The 15655-nt window shown below is 42.9% G+C and overlaps 1 protein-coding gene across 8 annotated transcripts in view; it reads right to left on the reverse strand.

Moving 5' to 3' along the window:
• Nucleotides 1-3146: 3146 nt before the first annotated feature.
• ABCC5 (ATP binding cassette subfamily C member 5) overlaps nt 3147-15655 on the reverse strand; it is a 43765-nt gene continuing 31256 nt past the window's right edge. For all 8 annotated transcript variants that reach the window (XM_072933517.1, XM_072933516.1, XM_072933518.1 and 5 more), the window contains 13 exons: nt 14860-15044; nt 13693-13839; nt 13325-13454; nt 12627-12780; nt 12388-12516; nt 11850-12036; nt 10831-10920; nt 8408-8597; nt 7543-7702; nt 7258-7336; nt 6551-6664; nt 5354-5518; nt 3147-4667 (listed from right to left, as the gene is read on the reverse strand). In XM_072933517.1, coding sequence (XP_072789618.1) covers nt 4566-4667; nt 5354-5518; nt 6551-6664; nt 7258-7336; nt 7543-7702; nt 8408-8597; nt 10831-10920; nt 11850-12036; nt 12388-12516; nt 12627-12780; nt 13325-13454; nt 13693-13839; nt 14860-15044 — 1832 coding nt within the window. In that variant the 3' untranslated portion in view covers nt 3147-4565. The remainder of the gene's footprint in view (nt 4668-5353; nt 5519-6550; nt 6665-7257; nt 7337-7542; nt 7703-8407; nt 8598-10830; nt 10921-11849; nt 12037-12387; nt 12517-12626; nt 12781-13324; nt 13455-13692; nt 13840-14859; nt 15045-15655) is intronic.

The following is a 15655-nucleotide window of genomic DNA, read 5'->3' on the forward strand; positions in this document are numbered from 1 at the left end:
TAATTTTCACTGTTGTGCTTTGCCTACCTCATTGCCTGATGAGGCTCCAAGGCACATATTTTGGACAAGACAGGAACATTTCTCACATGGTTGTGGGTTTAATGAATCCATAGTGGTACATTGTGAAAGCCTCCCAAGCCTTACACTAACAACTGCAGCATCTGCACCAAATTCCAGCTCAGTTTCCACTGTATCATCACACCAGAGGCACAAACCGTGGCCTCAGCACATTGTGACTGCAGTTACTGGCTCAACCAAGGGTTAAACAAATCACAGTATCACTCTACACCGACCTGAAGCTAAAGAAAACGTTTGTGTAATCACTTATATATAGTAAAACATAAGCTACAGCTGCAGTAAAAAATAACAAGATAGCACTCAAGCTCTTTGGTTGCTGTATACAGCACCCTGCACTTTCTCAGTGTGCTTTTCAGGCACCTTCAAAAAGAAATTTTGCCTTTGCAACAAATCCCCTTGTAACTAGGAAAAACATTTCATCCTGCCATTTTTGCTGTCCAGGTCCTCCTTTAATAAATCAAATGTCCTGCTTTTATCCTTCTGACACCTTCTCTCACTCATACCAGTTGCCTTTTGAAAAAATTAGGCTCCCTCCAATTTTGTTTCCAGTGATGCACCAAGCCTGTTTGACATGGCTTTCATCTACAGGTGATGGGCAAAGCACAGCCCCAGCAGCCTCCAGATCTGACACTGCACAACCTTCACCACAGATAAGGGTGAAATGTCCTCAGGTGTTCAAGCCAGGACAACTTTAGGGCCTGATTACACCAATCTAACTGCATGTTAACTCCACAGTAATTTCAGAAGAATCCTACCTGTGCTTCGGTTGAAGTCCCAAGCAAGTGCAGTGTGTCCACTCATCAGACAGATAAGATGAGGAAGAACATATTCTCTTTAAGAGGCTCTATGCTTTTGATAATGAATCAGGATCAGCTGCACTCACAGTGTTTGGACAGAATAAGCAAAACTGATGTAATGAAAATTACAGAGAAAAATACAGTAACCAGTTATCACAGGCAAATCTCTCTCCTTTTGCACACCTGCTGCCCTTGGGCCACAGCCTTTGCTGTAAGATGTGCTGATTTTGGGCTAGAGTAAATTTTCTTCACAGGAGCTGGTATCAGGCTGTGTTTGGGGTTGGTGCTGAAAACAGAGTTGATAATTCAGGGATGTTGTACAGCTGTTGCTGTGCAGGGCTTGCACAGAGCCAAGGACACTTCTGTTCCCCATATGACCAGCAAGGAGGTTGATGATGCTGAAGGAGATGGGAGTGGACACAGTAGGGACAGCTGACCCACTGACCACAGAGATATTCCAGACCATATGGCATTTAAAAAGCTGGAGGAAAAGGAGGGGAAATTCAAAATTATGGTGCTTGTTTTCCCAAGTCACTATTACACACAATGGAGCCCTGCTTTAGTGGCAATAGCTGCCCATGGGAAGTGGGGAATGAACAACTTGTTTTGCTTTGCTTTTGTGGCTTCTGCTTTCCCTATTAAACTGTCTTGATCTCAACTCTCAAGTTTTCTAGCTTTCACCCTTTCAATTCTCTCCCCCCGCCCACAGGGCTGTGTAGGGCCTAGTTGCCAGCTGATATTAAACCAGAACAGAAGCATGTGTTATCTCCATGCTATTTTGGGTAGGATGTCTTTAAAGAAAGTCTCTGTCCCAATCCCAGTGTTTTATTCTATTCCTCATAAGATTAAGTCTTCTCTGGATATCATACTATAAATTCTAAAGCAGAATCCAACTCCTGAACATTCCAATCATCATCAACCTCTTGCATAATGCTTCAATGATCCAGATTCTTCTGTCCCATTTGTAAATATTAATGTTTCTTCCTTCCACTTCAGTGACAGGGCCCTTGGCCAGGCCTCAGCTTGCTCCTGTCGTTCAGGATGAAAGTCAGTTCAAAAATTACAGCTCCCCCTGTGAGCAGCAATGCTTCAGTACACCCGTGAGAAAAGTGCCAAATGAAGCACAGAAGTGATCACAACAGCAAGAACACTTCCTTCTGTCAGTCTCTGTCTTTAATTCCAAAGTAACAGTGCTGCAGCCAAGGTTTAACAAAACGGTTGAGTTAATCCCTGCTATTCACAAGTGACTGTTCCCCTGCTCTATCACAAACCCTTGTTTGACAGCTTGCTGAGCTGTTTCAGCTGACCAAAGCTGCAGCAAGGATTCAGCACTTTAGGAGAGTCTAACTAGCAAGCAGCAATGTGGGGCAGTGAACACTGAGCAGTTCTCTCACACCCATGCTGCTGTTACAGCCAGCACCTACTGAAAAGAGCAGCACCTACTTCACCTCCCTTCCTGTGTGTGGTGCCTTCCTGTCTCCTCCTTTGTACAGCATTCCTGCTTTCTGCAAGTTAGCTTTCTGAACTGGACCACACAAGAGCCACTGCTGGCATCGGGAAGGGAAGAGGAAGTCCCAGCCTGGAAGAAGAAGGAGGATAAGATCAGGATGGCTCCCCTTTTGCCTAGACTGCCATTAGCTCAGCCTTAGCTGCAAAGTGAAGCCACACACTGACCCCAGCAGCATGCAGAACCAGGTACATTAGCCCATTTCCTTCAAGGGAAATATTGAAGTCCATGGGGTAAACTCCAGGCCTCTGAGCAGGGTAAAGTCTGTGCTAGTTAATTCTTGCTTTGGACAAGAGTTAAGAACAATCACAACAACACTTTTTGTGCTACTTCAAGCTACAGTGCAAACTCTGTTAATGCCACAATTTGCCTGTGGTACATGTAGGCAGAAATGCTTCTGTGGCTCTGCAGTCATGTCACTCTATAAACAGTAGTGCTTTCAGGTAAAGAAAATGGAAAATCTGAGCCTAAAGTGGTCTTCCACCTAACCTCAGCCCTTCTACTTGGCTGGAATACTTGCACTATAAATTATTACTCCCTGTAGTACGCAACATACATGTATTGCAAGCTACCCGCAATGCTGGAGGGCAAAAAAATCACCCACCACACTTTTAAAGAAACACCTTTTCTCTGAATGAAGAAAGACCAGACCATGATCCATGACAAGAAGAAAAAAAACCTCAAAGCCTGCAAACCTGGTCCCAAGGGCTGCAAAGGTGCAAAGTTCTTTATGTGCCTGAAACAAACCACTTACACCAATAAAATTTACAAAACCCAAAATAGTTTTATTTACTTTTCAGATTTCTGCCTCAATGAGACATTTTGCAAACATGCTAAGGCTACAAAATGTCCAAGTTGACAAAGACATGCAACGCTGACCATTCAATAAGTCACGGCTATCACAGGAACGACTGTGTCCCCCGGGCCACAGGTCCCAAAAAACAGGGATGGCGTACAGTGATCATGGCAATGCACTACGCAGGACCCAGTAACCTGAGGTAGGTCATTTACAGTAAGAAAACCATGTCCTACACCAGTGTTACATCCTGATCAACAGGAACCCCTTTAAGGTTCCAGAAGATGTGGGGTCGAGGACTGCTTCCTTAACAAGTGTGCAAGAAAGAAACAGGAAATATCAATGTTGATTAATCTTAGTTTAAGTGAGCAGAACAGAGTTAGTGTTACCCATGCCAGTGAAAGCCAACCTAAACCTCTGAGGAGTGTTAGCAGCTTCAAGATAAAGAGTCAGTCAGCTGAAGCAACTCTTAAAAGGCCTTCCTGCCAGCATACAGGGTACAATTTGAACCTTATGATTAATTTGTTACAGATCATTCCACAAACAGTAAGATTTTGGTTGTGCTAGATCAGCGAAGCAGGAAGAGCTTGGGCTTGCTTGCATTAAATTAAACTCTGCTGATACAGTAAGAAATACTGTGTCAGGACACTGAGAAAATACAAGGCCTTAATGTGACCCAGGAGTGGTTCTCCATTCAGATCACTAAAAACCTGCTTTGGAAAAGCATCACGGGAAGCAGCAGCCGCTGCAGTGGTGAACATCAGCAATGCCCCAAACAGCTTTGATAAATTACAATGCAATAGTTACACCACAGAGCTCTTCTCTGCTGCGCTAGACAAAGATGTGACAATAAAGGACACTATTGCAAAGCTTCACTTCCACTCAGACACGCAGAAAATCCGGCACTAGGAAAAGACGAACTGTAAAAGACAAAACATTGTCTGATACAGTCCGATAAAGCCAGATCTCTGGTACCATAAACTGTACAAAAATGATAGAAAAGAATATGCACTGTTATTAATACAGTGCTTATTTTAATATAAAATAAACAGCTTACATTTCCACTGTAAATATAGGCTATATACAGAATTATGTATAGATATAGCTACATGTATAAAGCTTCATTATAGGCCTCTGATACATTTATAACTATGGCTCCCTGAGCCATTTGTAGAGTGCATTTAATAACAAAAAATTAGTAGTATGGAATAAATACAGTAATAAAAACATGAGTTCTTCTGACATGGTTTTAAAAATTCTCTGGCTTGACACATTGTGCTAAAAATTAAAAGATGAAAAGACAATAATCTGTGAGGAGGAGGAAGAGCTGGCCTGCCACAGGCAGGGAGCGTAGCTCTCCAAAATTAAAGTGACTTTGCCCTGCATTTCAGCCCTTGACAGCAACCTTGTTCTCCGCAGCAGCAAACATAGCATAGAAGCGCGAGTTCTCGTTGGCCAGAAGGGCAGTCGGGGTGTCGAATTCCACTACCTGAAAGCAAACAAGGCAGGTAAAGTATGTCAGTAAAATTCAGCAGAGAATTGACTTCCACCCCTTGGACTTGTGGTGTGATAGTAAAGAATAGAGAACACAGCACTGATCTTTAGGTGAGACACCAGGTGTGAAAGGACCTGCATTTAAGGATAGTATAACCTGGAATGCTTCACACTGGCTCAAAAACTGCAACTAGCCCAACAGGAAACAACCTCTGATGGTTCTGGCAGAGGTAGAGGCTATGGGTTTTTGCCCTCTCTACCTTTAAGAGCCTTGCCCAATATTCTTGCATTTAACTGTTTATGGCTCCCAAATGGAAGCCTGAAAAATAGATAGAAGTATCTGCCATAGGCATGATTGATGGCACGGGGCTTTATGAAAGTAATGGGAAACAGCCACTGAGCCCCAGCAGAGATGTTTATGTTATTACCCATCTCAGAATTAACCTGCAAAGGAAGCCTCAAAAAGATTTTTGAGATTTTTTTTTATTCTATGGTACTTTCTTGGTGTGAAAAAAAAGTTTGCCATCTTTGACCTTGTCACAGGCAGCAACTGATTCTACTGGACTATTATCACCAAGGATATGAATGAACAGAGGATTTTCTACGCTGCAGTGCAGCTGTTTCCTCAGTTTCCTGCACACATGGCACCACCAGACCAGAGGCAGACGCCTCCCTGCTCACCTGTCCCTGTGTTAGCACCATGATCCGATCACAGCCCAGGACCGTGTGCAGGCGATGAGCAATTGTTAACATCGTGCAGTCTGCAAACGCCTCTCTGATGGTCTCCTGGATCAGTAAGTCTGTCTCTGTGTCCATAGCAGCTGTTGCTTCATCCAGGATCAGTATCTGAAAGCAGCACAGAATCTTGGCTGTTACCCATGGTCACACCTTCCCTCCCTGAATATGAAAATACATATGGAGTGGACAGAATGGCCACAGCCAAGTGTTGTCACAACTGGCAATCCTTACAGAGTTGTGGGCACAAACACAGGTTTTACAAGCACCCATTCAGTTACCTCTATGTAATTGCCTTCAACAAAGCCTGTGGATGACACATTTTATTGTCACATCCTAGAGCTACATGTGGGTTATGACCTGGGCCTCAAGTTTCCACTACTTCCAATTTTATATTCCATAGATGAATCTCAAACACAATTTTTACCAGTAAATTGATTTGACACATCCCTGGTGGTGACATTCCTCCTGGAATGAGTCAATACTGACTAGACTTAATAGCTTTCTTAAGCTGGGTAAAGAGTCTCTTCTCCTCAGACATAAACTGATTTGGACTGATTTCTTGTCAAAGCTGAACCGGACGTGCTTTGTGCAGGTACTGCAGAGACAGCAGTAACTTCTGCTGAGTAGTCTGACTTTAAAATATTATGATATGTCACATTTCCGAAAAAAAAGTTGTTAAAACCAGAATCCTGATCAATCTCAATCCAAAAGTCCTTTCTCACTGTACTTGTTTGTTTTCCATTCCTGCAAAATCCTGCACTTGGCTGGCATAGCACAGTCCCAAGTTCCACTTGAAGACCACATTTTAGTGGAGTACCATGTAGAAGAAAAACACTTGGCTTATACTCACAAAAAGATGGAAAGAAGGGAAGAATCTGATTCTCCCCAGTAACAGGACACTGAAGAAATGCTTGTCTGACACACTGTTGTTAGCACTTACGAGCAATGCCTTTCCAATGGCAGGACATTACAGGAGCTGGCTACAGGTACCTTCCTGTTTGTTTTAATCTTACACCTCTGAGTTGCAATAATCATTTGTGTCATTCCTGACACACAAAAAGAATCCAGCACACCAAAAAAGGGCTTGTTCAATCCTGTAATTCTGTTATCTCTAGCTATTTCTCTCCCTCCTGTGCTCACCTTGCAACGACGCAGCAGAGCTCTGGCTATACACAGCAACTGTCTCTCTCCAACAGAAAAGTTCTCCCCATTTTCCATCACTTCTGAATCAAGTTTCATAGGCAGCTGTGCAACCTATGTGGGAAAGACGAGGCAAAAATCTTAGAGCACTGCACAAAATCATATAAACACAAACAGATCTCCTGACAATCTTTGTTGTCAGGAGAAGAGAGTGAACCTAGTCCCTGCAGGAATTCCTGCAGCCATACCTGCCACCTGACTTACATGAAAAAGCACTGGAAATGTTATGGCAGCAAGGCTTACTGCAGAGGGCTTTGCAAAGGGCAGGTTTTAAATTCAGTATAAATTTGCACATGTGACATGTACAGTCACAAATGGAAATGTAGACTATACACCTCAGGCACATATACTAAAAAATATTGAATTCCATGTTTTAACACCCTAAGAACCCCCGTGACAAAGCAGCACCCTGCTATTCTATATACTAAAAAAAACCACAGAATATGGCATGTCCCTACAAAACCAAAAACAGCAGCCTGATAAAATCAGGGGAAAAAAGAAGAAAAAATTTGTCAAATAAAGCATAGAGAACAAGTGGGAAAGAGTAAAGAGAAAGCTTAGATAAAGACCTCTAAAGTAGCTACTAACAGATTATGTTGCTCTAGAAGTCAAGCAAACATCCATCTCCCAGGGCACATAATACTTACACACTCCTTCATGTGAGTCCTTTCCAAAGCAGCCCAGATTTGTTCCTCACTGTACTGATTGAAAGGATCCAAGTTTGATCTGGAAGGGGAAGCAGAAAACAAGCAGAATTTTAACTCAGCAATGAATGGCAAAACAGCAGTGTGCTAATTCATCCATACAGGTGATTCCCATCTGGTCTTCCACTAACAGTTTCCTTGCCCAGGAAATCAGATGTTCTCAGCACACTGAGGTTAGAAGCAGGAAGACAGCTCAGTCCCTTCTTGTCTTCTTACAGCCTCACTAACCTCACAGTGCCACTGAACAGCACAGGTTCCTGAGGGATTATGGAGAGTTTGCTCCGAAGATCTGCCAAGCCAATGTCATTTATTTTCACTCCATCAATTTTAATGCAGCCTCCAGACAGTTCAACAAGACGAAAGAGTGCCATTCCAAGGGAAGACTTCCCTAAAAATGAGACAGGAAAAACATGACTGGTGTTTCTACAGAATCATAACAGTTTTCAGATGAGAAAGCATTCTAAAAGCTGTCCACATCTAAGAAAAGTTTGAAAATACCAAGAAGTGCTGGCAAGCAATGCTCTGGTAAGTTCTGAGGCTCAGAATTTAAATTTCTGAGCAATTGTGGGAGCAGCTCCTAATCTCTCCTCAAAGAAGCCATGCCTGGAGTGCTGCCCCAACCCTGCCATGAAAACCCAATACAGAAATATAAATTACTTATTTAAAAACTCATTTTGAGATTAAGTCATCTCACAAACAGGGGTTTGGATTCTTCACATTACAGGACTCTGAGACAGCTCAGAGCCAAACCTGACTGCAGCGTCAGTACAGAATCTTTCAAGAGGAGCAGACAAGCTGCAATGAGCACATTGTAGGCACCATCTGTGCTGGTCAGTGGTTTGGGGAGTTAAACATGATAAACATACTGACTCAAGCATAGTAGGATATCCCTGTGCTTTAAATGGAAACTTGTTTTCACTATTTTTTTACAGGGATCTTGGTTATGTACAAGACATGAATGGAAACCTCCACTGACAAGAGTGCTCAACACCACCTGTGGAGCCAACTTACTCAAACACAGGAGAACCAATATGACTGCCCCAATCTGTTCTGTAAAAGTAAAAATTTAACTCTGCTTAGTGTTTTTCCTTACCTGAGCCTGTCCTCCCCACAATGCCAATCTTTTCCTTCGGTTTGATAGTAAAGGACACTTTTTTAAGTACTAGAGGGAGGTTCTCTCTGTACCGCATCTCTGCATTTTCAAACACAACTTCCCCTTCCTGTGGCCAGTCCAGAGGAGGAGCTTTATTCTTAATTCGAGCAGGAGCTTCCAGGGAAAGTGTCTTTTAACAAAAATACAGAAAGTTCAGTTTCCAGTAAACAAAGCACCAAAGGAAAATTATCAACTGCAGCTTTCAGTTCTTCCGTGCAGACTCAGCCCAGATCATTTATGGCAGTTTCATGATGAGCTGTTTGGCTGGATGTGGGCCCAGTGGTCCAGAAGTTTGCTGTATTACACTGACCACACTGTTAATTCCCTCCTGTTGCCTCAGTAATGACATCAGTCCTTCTATACAACAGTGGTTTTCATCAGCGGAATTCAAAATGTATTTTTGGCCTATTATTTATCAGCACAATCCTATTGAGTTTCATGGCACTCCAAAGAATGGATGCAAAATCTGGTGCATTTCTATGCCTCACTTGCTATGCCATGCCAGGGTCACGACTGTTGATGTTGACACAGAAGAGAATGTCCAAGTAACACATTAAATGCCACCCTCTTCCTTCCCCTCCTCATGTTCCCCTGTCCTACCACATCATTCCCTTCCAGCCTGCTCACTTTTGCTATTTCACTCTGCCCCTTATTGAGCAGTTCACAGATTAAACAGAAAAGCAGAACTTCTGAAAGCCAAACACAAGGCTTTATAGCATGTTTAGAGTGAAGTCAAGGTCACTTTCCCATATTTGGCACAAGCACCCTCAAAGAATGGCAGCAATCCTGTCATGGGATTCACCTCATATAACTGAACCAGGCCATGACAACTCCTTCATAGTCTCTACAAAGAGAGATCTCTACAAATGCTATACAACAGCATTTCTGGAGTGCAATTTTTCTCATTCTAATATAAATACTTGAAGAGGTAATAAGCTGCCCTCTGGAGACACCCATTTCCTACACTGACCATTGAGAGATCCCACAGGGATGTCAGCTGTGGACATCTGCAACATCTAGTTAGAGGCAGATTAATTGAACACCAGGGGTTTGAGAGAAAAAACAGCCATCTGCTATGATGGTGCTCCCATTCTTTGAGCTTGGTGCTCAAAACAGCAACCTTGAGCCCCCACTGAAAAAAAGGCAACCCTGGGCCTTGGTACGACCCAGGACCTGAATGGTGTTTCACTGGCCACCCACCCTTCACTTCAGCTTCTAACTAGTTTTACAGTTTCATAAATGGCTGTCTCAAGATCAATCTTTTTTTTTAATCACAGATAGTGTTGCTTGATAGCAATATACAATGAGACATAACTTTTATAAAACCCCAAACAAAAACCTACAACTGTAGGTTTTGCCACTAAGGGCCTGACTAATAAATCCATCTCAGCCCAGCAAGAGATACAATATTTGGCATAGTTGCCAAGTAGTGCAGTCGCCAAGTCTTCCATATGCAGAAATTTTCTGCTTAGATGTCTCCAGAGGATTTATTTAACTGGGGGAGTGGACAGGTTTGGGGCTTTTAAATTCTGTTTTTTAACCTGTGGATTAAATCCACACACTTTAAAAAAGCTACAAGTATCAACTACTAAATAGCCCTACTAAATGTGTTAAATAGATTTACCAAATAAACAAATCTCCCTCTGCAGTTCACAGGAAACATTAAATGGAAATGTCTTTCACCTCACACACCAGACCCAGTAGGAGGCATTCTCCTGGCTACGCTTTCCCCACTGACCTATGCCCAGTTCTGCACACACAAATCCCAGTCACAAAGAAAGGGTTACAGATAATCAGAGCAGCTTGCTAAGCATTTAGCCTGGCACATTTATCATGTTCAGCTGAGCACATTTCTGATGTTTGTAGTAAGAGCATTCCCTTGACTTTTCAAGCATACCTAAATATGTTACATAAGACAGCTGTGGAAAAGTAGGCTTATTAGGCTGAAGTGGAATTACTTGTAGATAAAGTAACAGTTATCTGTGTTTAAATGAAGGAATTCCATTAGGTTTAGAATGAAGGATGATTAAGGATCATCCTTTGCCTTTAAAATAATGTTTTGAATCCCCAAGTTACCCCTTTCACACACTCCACTCTTTACTGTGAGTGTCAGCAAACTTCCAATAGCTTATGTAAACCCAGCAATGCCTCTAGTTTAGTTACCTATCAGTTCCGGGGCCATTCAGCCCCCCAGTGCTAATACATGTGCTTCACAAAACCAACTCACTCTGCAGTGTTACAGCACAGGCTTTAGTGCCTTTCCAAGATCAGGAACATCCGTTCTGTACTAGGGCAGACTATGGCTGAGGCCAGCAACATAAACAACACAAACTTTCACAACAGGCAGTTGAATGCACTCCTACCTTGATATAGTGGTCAATCCTCTCCACTGAGGTGAAACGAGCTTCTGTCTCTGAAGCCAGTCTGACTGTAAACTGGAATAACCCTGTTAACTGAAGAGGTGAAAGAAAAATTTTTAGAGCAGTGACTTGCTATTAAGAGATTAATGTGGCCAGCAGGATCAGGGCAGTGACTGTACTTGGGACTGGTGAGGTTTTGGGTTCAGTTTTGGGTCCCTCACTGCTACACAGATATTGAGGTGCTGGAACATGTCCAGAGAAGGGCAACAGAGCTGGGGATGGGTCTGGAGTCCTGTGAGGAGCACCTGAGGGAGGTAGGGGGGCTCAGCCTGGAGAAGAGGAGGCTCAGGGGATCTTATCACTTTCTACAACTCCCTGAAAGGAAGGTGTAGCCAGGTGGGGTTGGCTCTCTTCTCCCACTTAACAAGCAATAGGATAAGAGGAAACAACTTCAAATCATACCAGAGGAGATTTAGATTACATGGTAGGAATATTTCTTCACTAAAAGAGTTGCCAAGAACCCAAATTTCTCAGGGAAGTGGTGGAGTCACCATCCCTGGAGGTATTTAAAAGTTGTGTAGATGTGGCACATGAGAACATGGTAACATGGTTTAGTGGTGGATTTGGCATTGCTGACGTAATAGTTGGACTCAATGACATTTTGCTGTTTTCCAACCTAAATAATGCCATGATATTTGATATTCTTGACATCAGGCACCATATAACTAAAGTGTTCAAGACAAGTTAATTAAATAGTTCATTTTAAAATCACCATAATTTATGCATCCCTTGAGAAACCAGTAGCTTAAACTTTTCCCAAGAGCAACAGCTTTAAGTATGAGGCATCTAAGCTCTTTAATTCCCCCTCTGTGCCACAGGGAGGCAGAAGAGGCCGAACAGCAGCTCCAACACGAGTGCTCAGAGCCCTGCAGCTCCTCTGAGCCAGCGCTGGACACTGTTTGCTCATTAGCAATATCTACATTAAAGGAGAAATTAAGTATTTCAGTATGCATCACACTCACCTGCACAGCATAGGAGATGGCCAGCCCAGCATAGGCAGGAGGGATCTGGCCATGCATCAGGACAATCATGAGGCCAGTGGTTGTGATCAGAGCGATGCTGATGATGTCCAGGCGCACGGCCAGCCAGCGCATCGCGCAGCTGAACAGGTAAAACGGGGCCTGGTTGTCATCCAGCAGCTCCTGGTACCTGAAACAAACACAGCAAAGGTTAGTAGACTCCATGAGCCTGATGTTCTACAAGTATCAGATGTACTTAAACTCCTGTTCCATTATCAGGATCTAGGGTGGGAAGACTCATCACTGATCAAGTTTCAAACCAAGACATGATGGCAGGGTTTGCAAACTTTCCTCACTACTGCTCTTCCCAGTTTTCCCTCACCCATCTTTCTGTTCTCCCAGGTTTTTTTCCCCCAGAAAAGTAACTTTGAGTCATAGAACCAATGATCCATCAGACCCCAGCGACAAATTCTTTTGAATGCCAGAAGCTGTTGTATTCAGCTCTGTATTCCACCATTCCCAGATGGATATCTAGACTGACCTGTGCAGAAATTCCTGTCCTTTGTGGTAGGCATGGATTGTGGAGAGACCCTGGATGCTAGATGTAATGTGAGACAAGAATGGAGACTGTGTGATGTTGTCCAGACGCTTGAGCTCTCGAATAAAGACTCTGGAAGGAAAGAAGTGTTTTGAGTTTCATGCAGAACCACCATGTGCCAACCACTATCTTGTACTTGAAGGTGAAAGTACCTTTTCAGCCAAAGCAGCTGATGCACTTACCTAGACACAACATGCAGAACTGTGAACAGGACAATGAGGGGCCCCACTGCCACCAGGAACCAGGGGAAAACCCCAGAAATCACCCCCACACAGAAGAACACAAGGATGACGTTCTGGATGAACATTTCCGCTTGAAAGGGCAAACGAACGTCAACTGGGGAAACGGAAGGAAAAGAGGAACATCTTGAGTACAGAAAACTAAAACAACCCATAGAAATCAACTCAGTCCAGCTGTACCTTAGTAAAAAACACAGGGATTTCTTAGGTTATTCAAATTAAAAATGTACATTTTCATTGGGATGTTTTTACCTTCCGAGTTACTGGCAGTCTAATTGTTCCCATTTGCAGAAATATCACTGATGTAACTCTGACCTAATTACCACCTCTGCTGTACATCAGCTTCACTCTAATGTTTTAAGTTACTCCTGCATTAATTGCTGAGAGCCCAAGTGCAGCCTGGAGGTACAACAAGAGTAGCACATTTCCTTCTTCATAAGTGGATGCTCAGACCTGAGCTACCGGGTCCCTTCTAGACTCATATCCCAGGTATATCCCAATTCCTGCTTTGTTTATGTGCAAGTGCACTTTTGGCAACAGACACAGGGTACAATCACCCCAACAGCAACAGACTGAAGAGTATTCAGAACTTAACTGGGAGGTCTGAATGTGGGATTTACAGGGCACACAGTGAGAGATACCTTCATCCATGTCTTTGGAAAACCTGTTGAGGATCCTCCCAGTGGGTGTAGTGTCAAAGAACTTCATGGGGCTACGCAGAATCCGTCGGAAGAGCTCGTCATGGAGCCTTGAGGATGCTCTGAGAGTTCCCTGACAATGCAGAAAACATTACAGGGCTATAAAGCAGTGCTTGCCTTCCTGCCACCCAAATATTCTACTCCATTTCTCTCTCCAACCATAAGAGGCAGCCCCAGAGCTGGCTATGGAAACATTACAGTCCATGACTGACTCTGGTTCAAAAGTCTCTTGGGAGATGACCAAAAGAACCAGTGACAGCAATTTGCAGAAGCAGGAGGAGGAGGTAGCAAACACCAGCACGGGCACCTACCTTTACAAAGACCACACCACGAACAGCTTTCAGGATCAACATAACTGCCATAGACAGTGCATAGATGCCAGCATAGTAATGCATGTGAGGGTTATCTTTCATACTGTTGCTTATGACAGTCTCATTTCCCAAAGTCACAGTGGTGTTCTGCAGAAAATTCAAGGTTTCAGAGGTTAGTTAAGACAAGGATGAAGCATGTATACATTACATATGGTAGAATTTAACTGCCTTGTGTCTTCTCCCACTATATTTGATATTTCTTCTTTCAAGTACTTCAGTGATCATTGAATGCTTCAGAAACTTTTCTGTGGCAGAGATGCTTGACTTGTAGATTTGTAACCCTTGATCTTTTTCTTAAAAAATCTTTCAAAGTACTACCACAATATCTATTTCATTTGATTCCTAATCTCTCATTTCATGCTTATTTCTTGTCTTCTCCTGAACAACATCAGATACTTGGATAGCACCACACAGCCATATTCACCTTGGATAGATCTTTATCAAACACTTATTTCTGCCACTATGCAATAAATTCTTTACAGTCACACTGTTATGCAGTCTCATTCTCTCATTTATTTTTGATCTTTAAGTATGTTTAAGGATCTTAATGCTGATTCTAATATTGTTGGCCATCTGCATTTAATTATTTAATCTCTGAGATTAGTACCTTGCTCTCTGCCCTCACAAAAAAACCCTTGCAGTTATATTTGGAGTTTTAAATACAACAAGACTTGCAAACAAAGTCCCAAGAGTGGGGAAAAAAGCCCAAACCATCCCAGGTCATCAGAATCTTCAAAGCAATTTCCAAGTCATTTGACTCAAAGCCATATTTTAACAAAAATTTTCCTGTTAGATATAACATCACATTTAAACAAGACACAATAAAGTTAGCTTGTTGGCTCCTTTCATATTTTCACTTCCTTTTCTTACACTAACCAAGAAAAGGAACAAGAGGGCAGCATTAAATCACATAAGTTATTATATTTTTCTTATGACTGGAGCTCTCTTATTCTCGCAGATGAACTCCCTAGTGAGACCACCTCCTGGGGAGCCTTCCAACTTATTTAAATTAGGAAGAACTATTTGGTCTTGCAGGACTGCTTGGGATTAGTCTAGCAGAACACCCCAGCCCATTAGACACAAGAGTAGAAAAGCTATTGAACTTACTCCACTGCCTTGCTTGATCCAGAAACTCAGCCACCAGTTGCTAAAAGCTGTGCTGCCCACATTCAGCACAAACAGTGCCATGATGATGAGGCATGCAAAGGGGCCTCCAGCTGCCTGAATGTAGACACCATAAACAGACCAGGGGACAGAGCCTTTGCCTTTCTCTTCCAACTGGACCAACTGGCCTGTGAAATAGCAGATGAAGAGGGAATGAGGAAAGCTCTTCCATGAAACTCCCATAAATTTGTGACACACACAAAATTAGTCTTTCAAACTGTGCAGAGTGCTTTCAGAAACACACACTTTACTTCACACTTAGAACTCAGTGGTTCAAACAGTTTTTCAAGAAGTCACATTTCTTCTGCAGAATCATTTAAGTCATGGTACAGCTGAAAAAGTCTCATCAGCAAAGACTTGAATGTTAGGCTGGGATCAGCCTCACTATTGCTTTTCAAACCTGAAGTTCAAAGCTACATTAAACAGAGAATTACAGAGGTCAGACCTTCCCTTCATCCACAAATGTCCTGCCTAGGACTGAGTGCCAAGCTGTACACACGGCCCTCTTAGGACAGGAGGGAGAGGTGGTGTGGGAGCAGGGCAGTACCAGCTCCTTTGTGCTAGTGGCATCTGACCAACAGGAGCCTGACTGAACTTAAAAACATTGTACAGGCACATATTTAATGAATTAATGAATGTTCTTTGCCCACTGCCTGTCTCCTATCAACCACACTAAGTGATTAGGATTGAGACAGCTTCCAAAACCTGAAAGGTACATTAACAATATACTTTGAAGCAC

The sequence above is a fragment of the Taeniopygia guttata genome, chromosome 9, assembly GCF_048771995.1.
Source record: "Taeniopygia guttata chromosome 9, bTaeGut7.mat, whole genome shotgun sequence".
NCBI classification, from domain to species: domain Eukaryota; kingdom Metazoa; phylum Chordata; class Aves; order Passeriformes; family Estrildidae; genus Taeniopygia; species Taeniopygia guttata.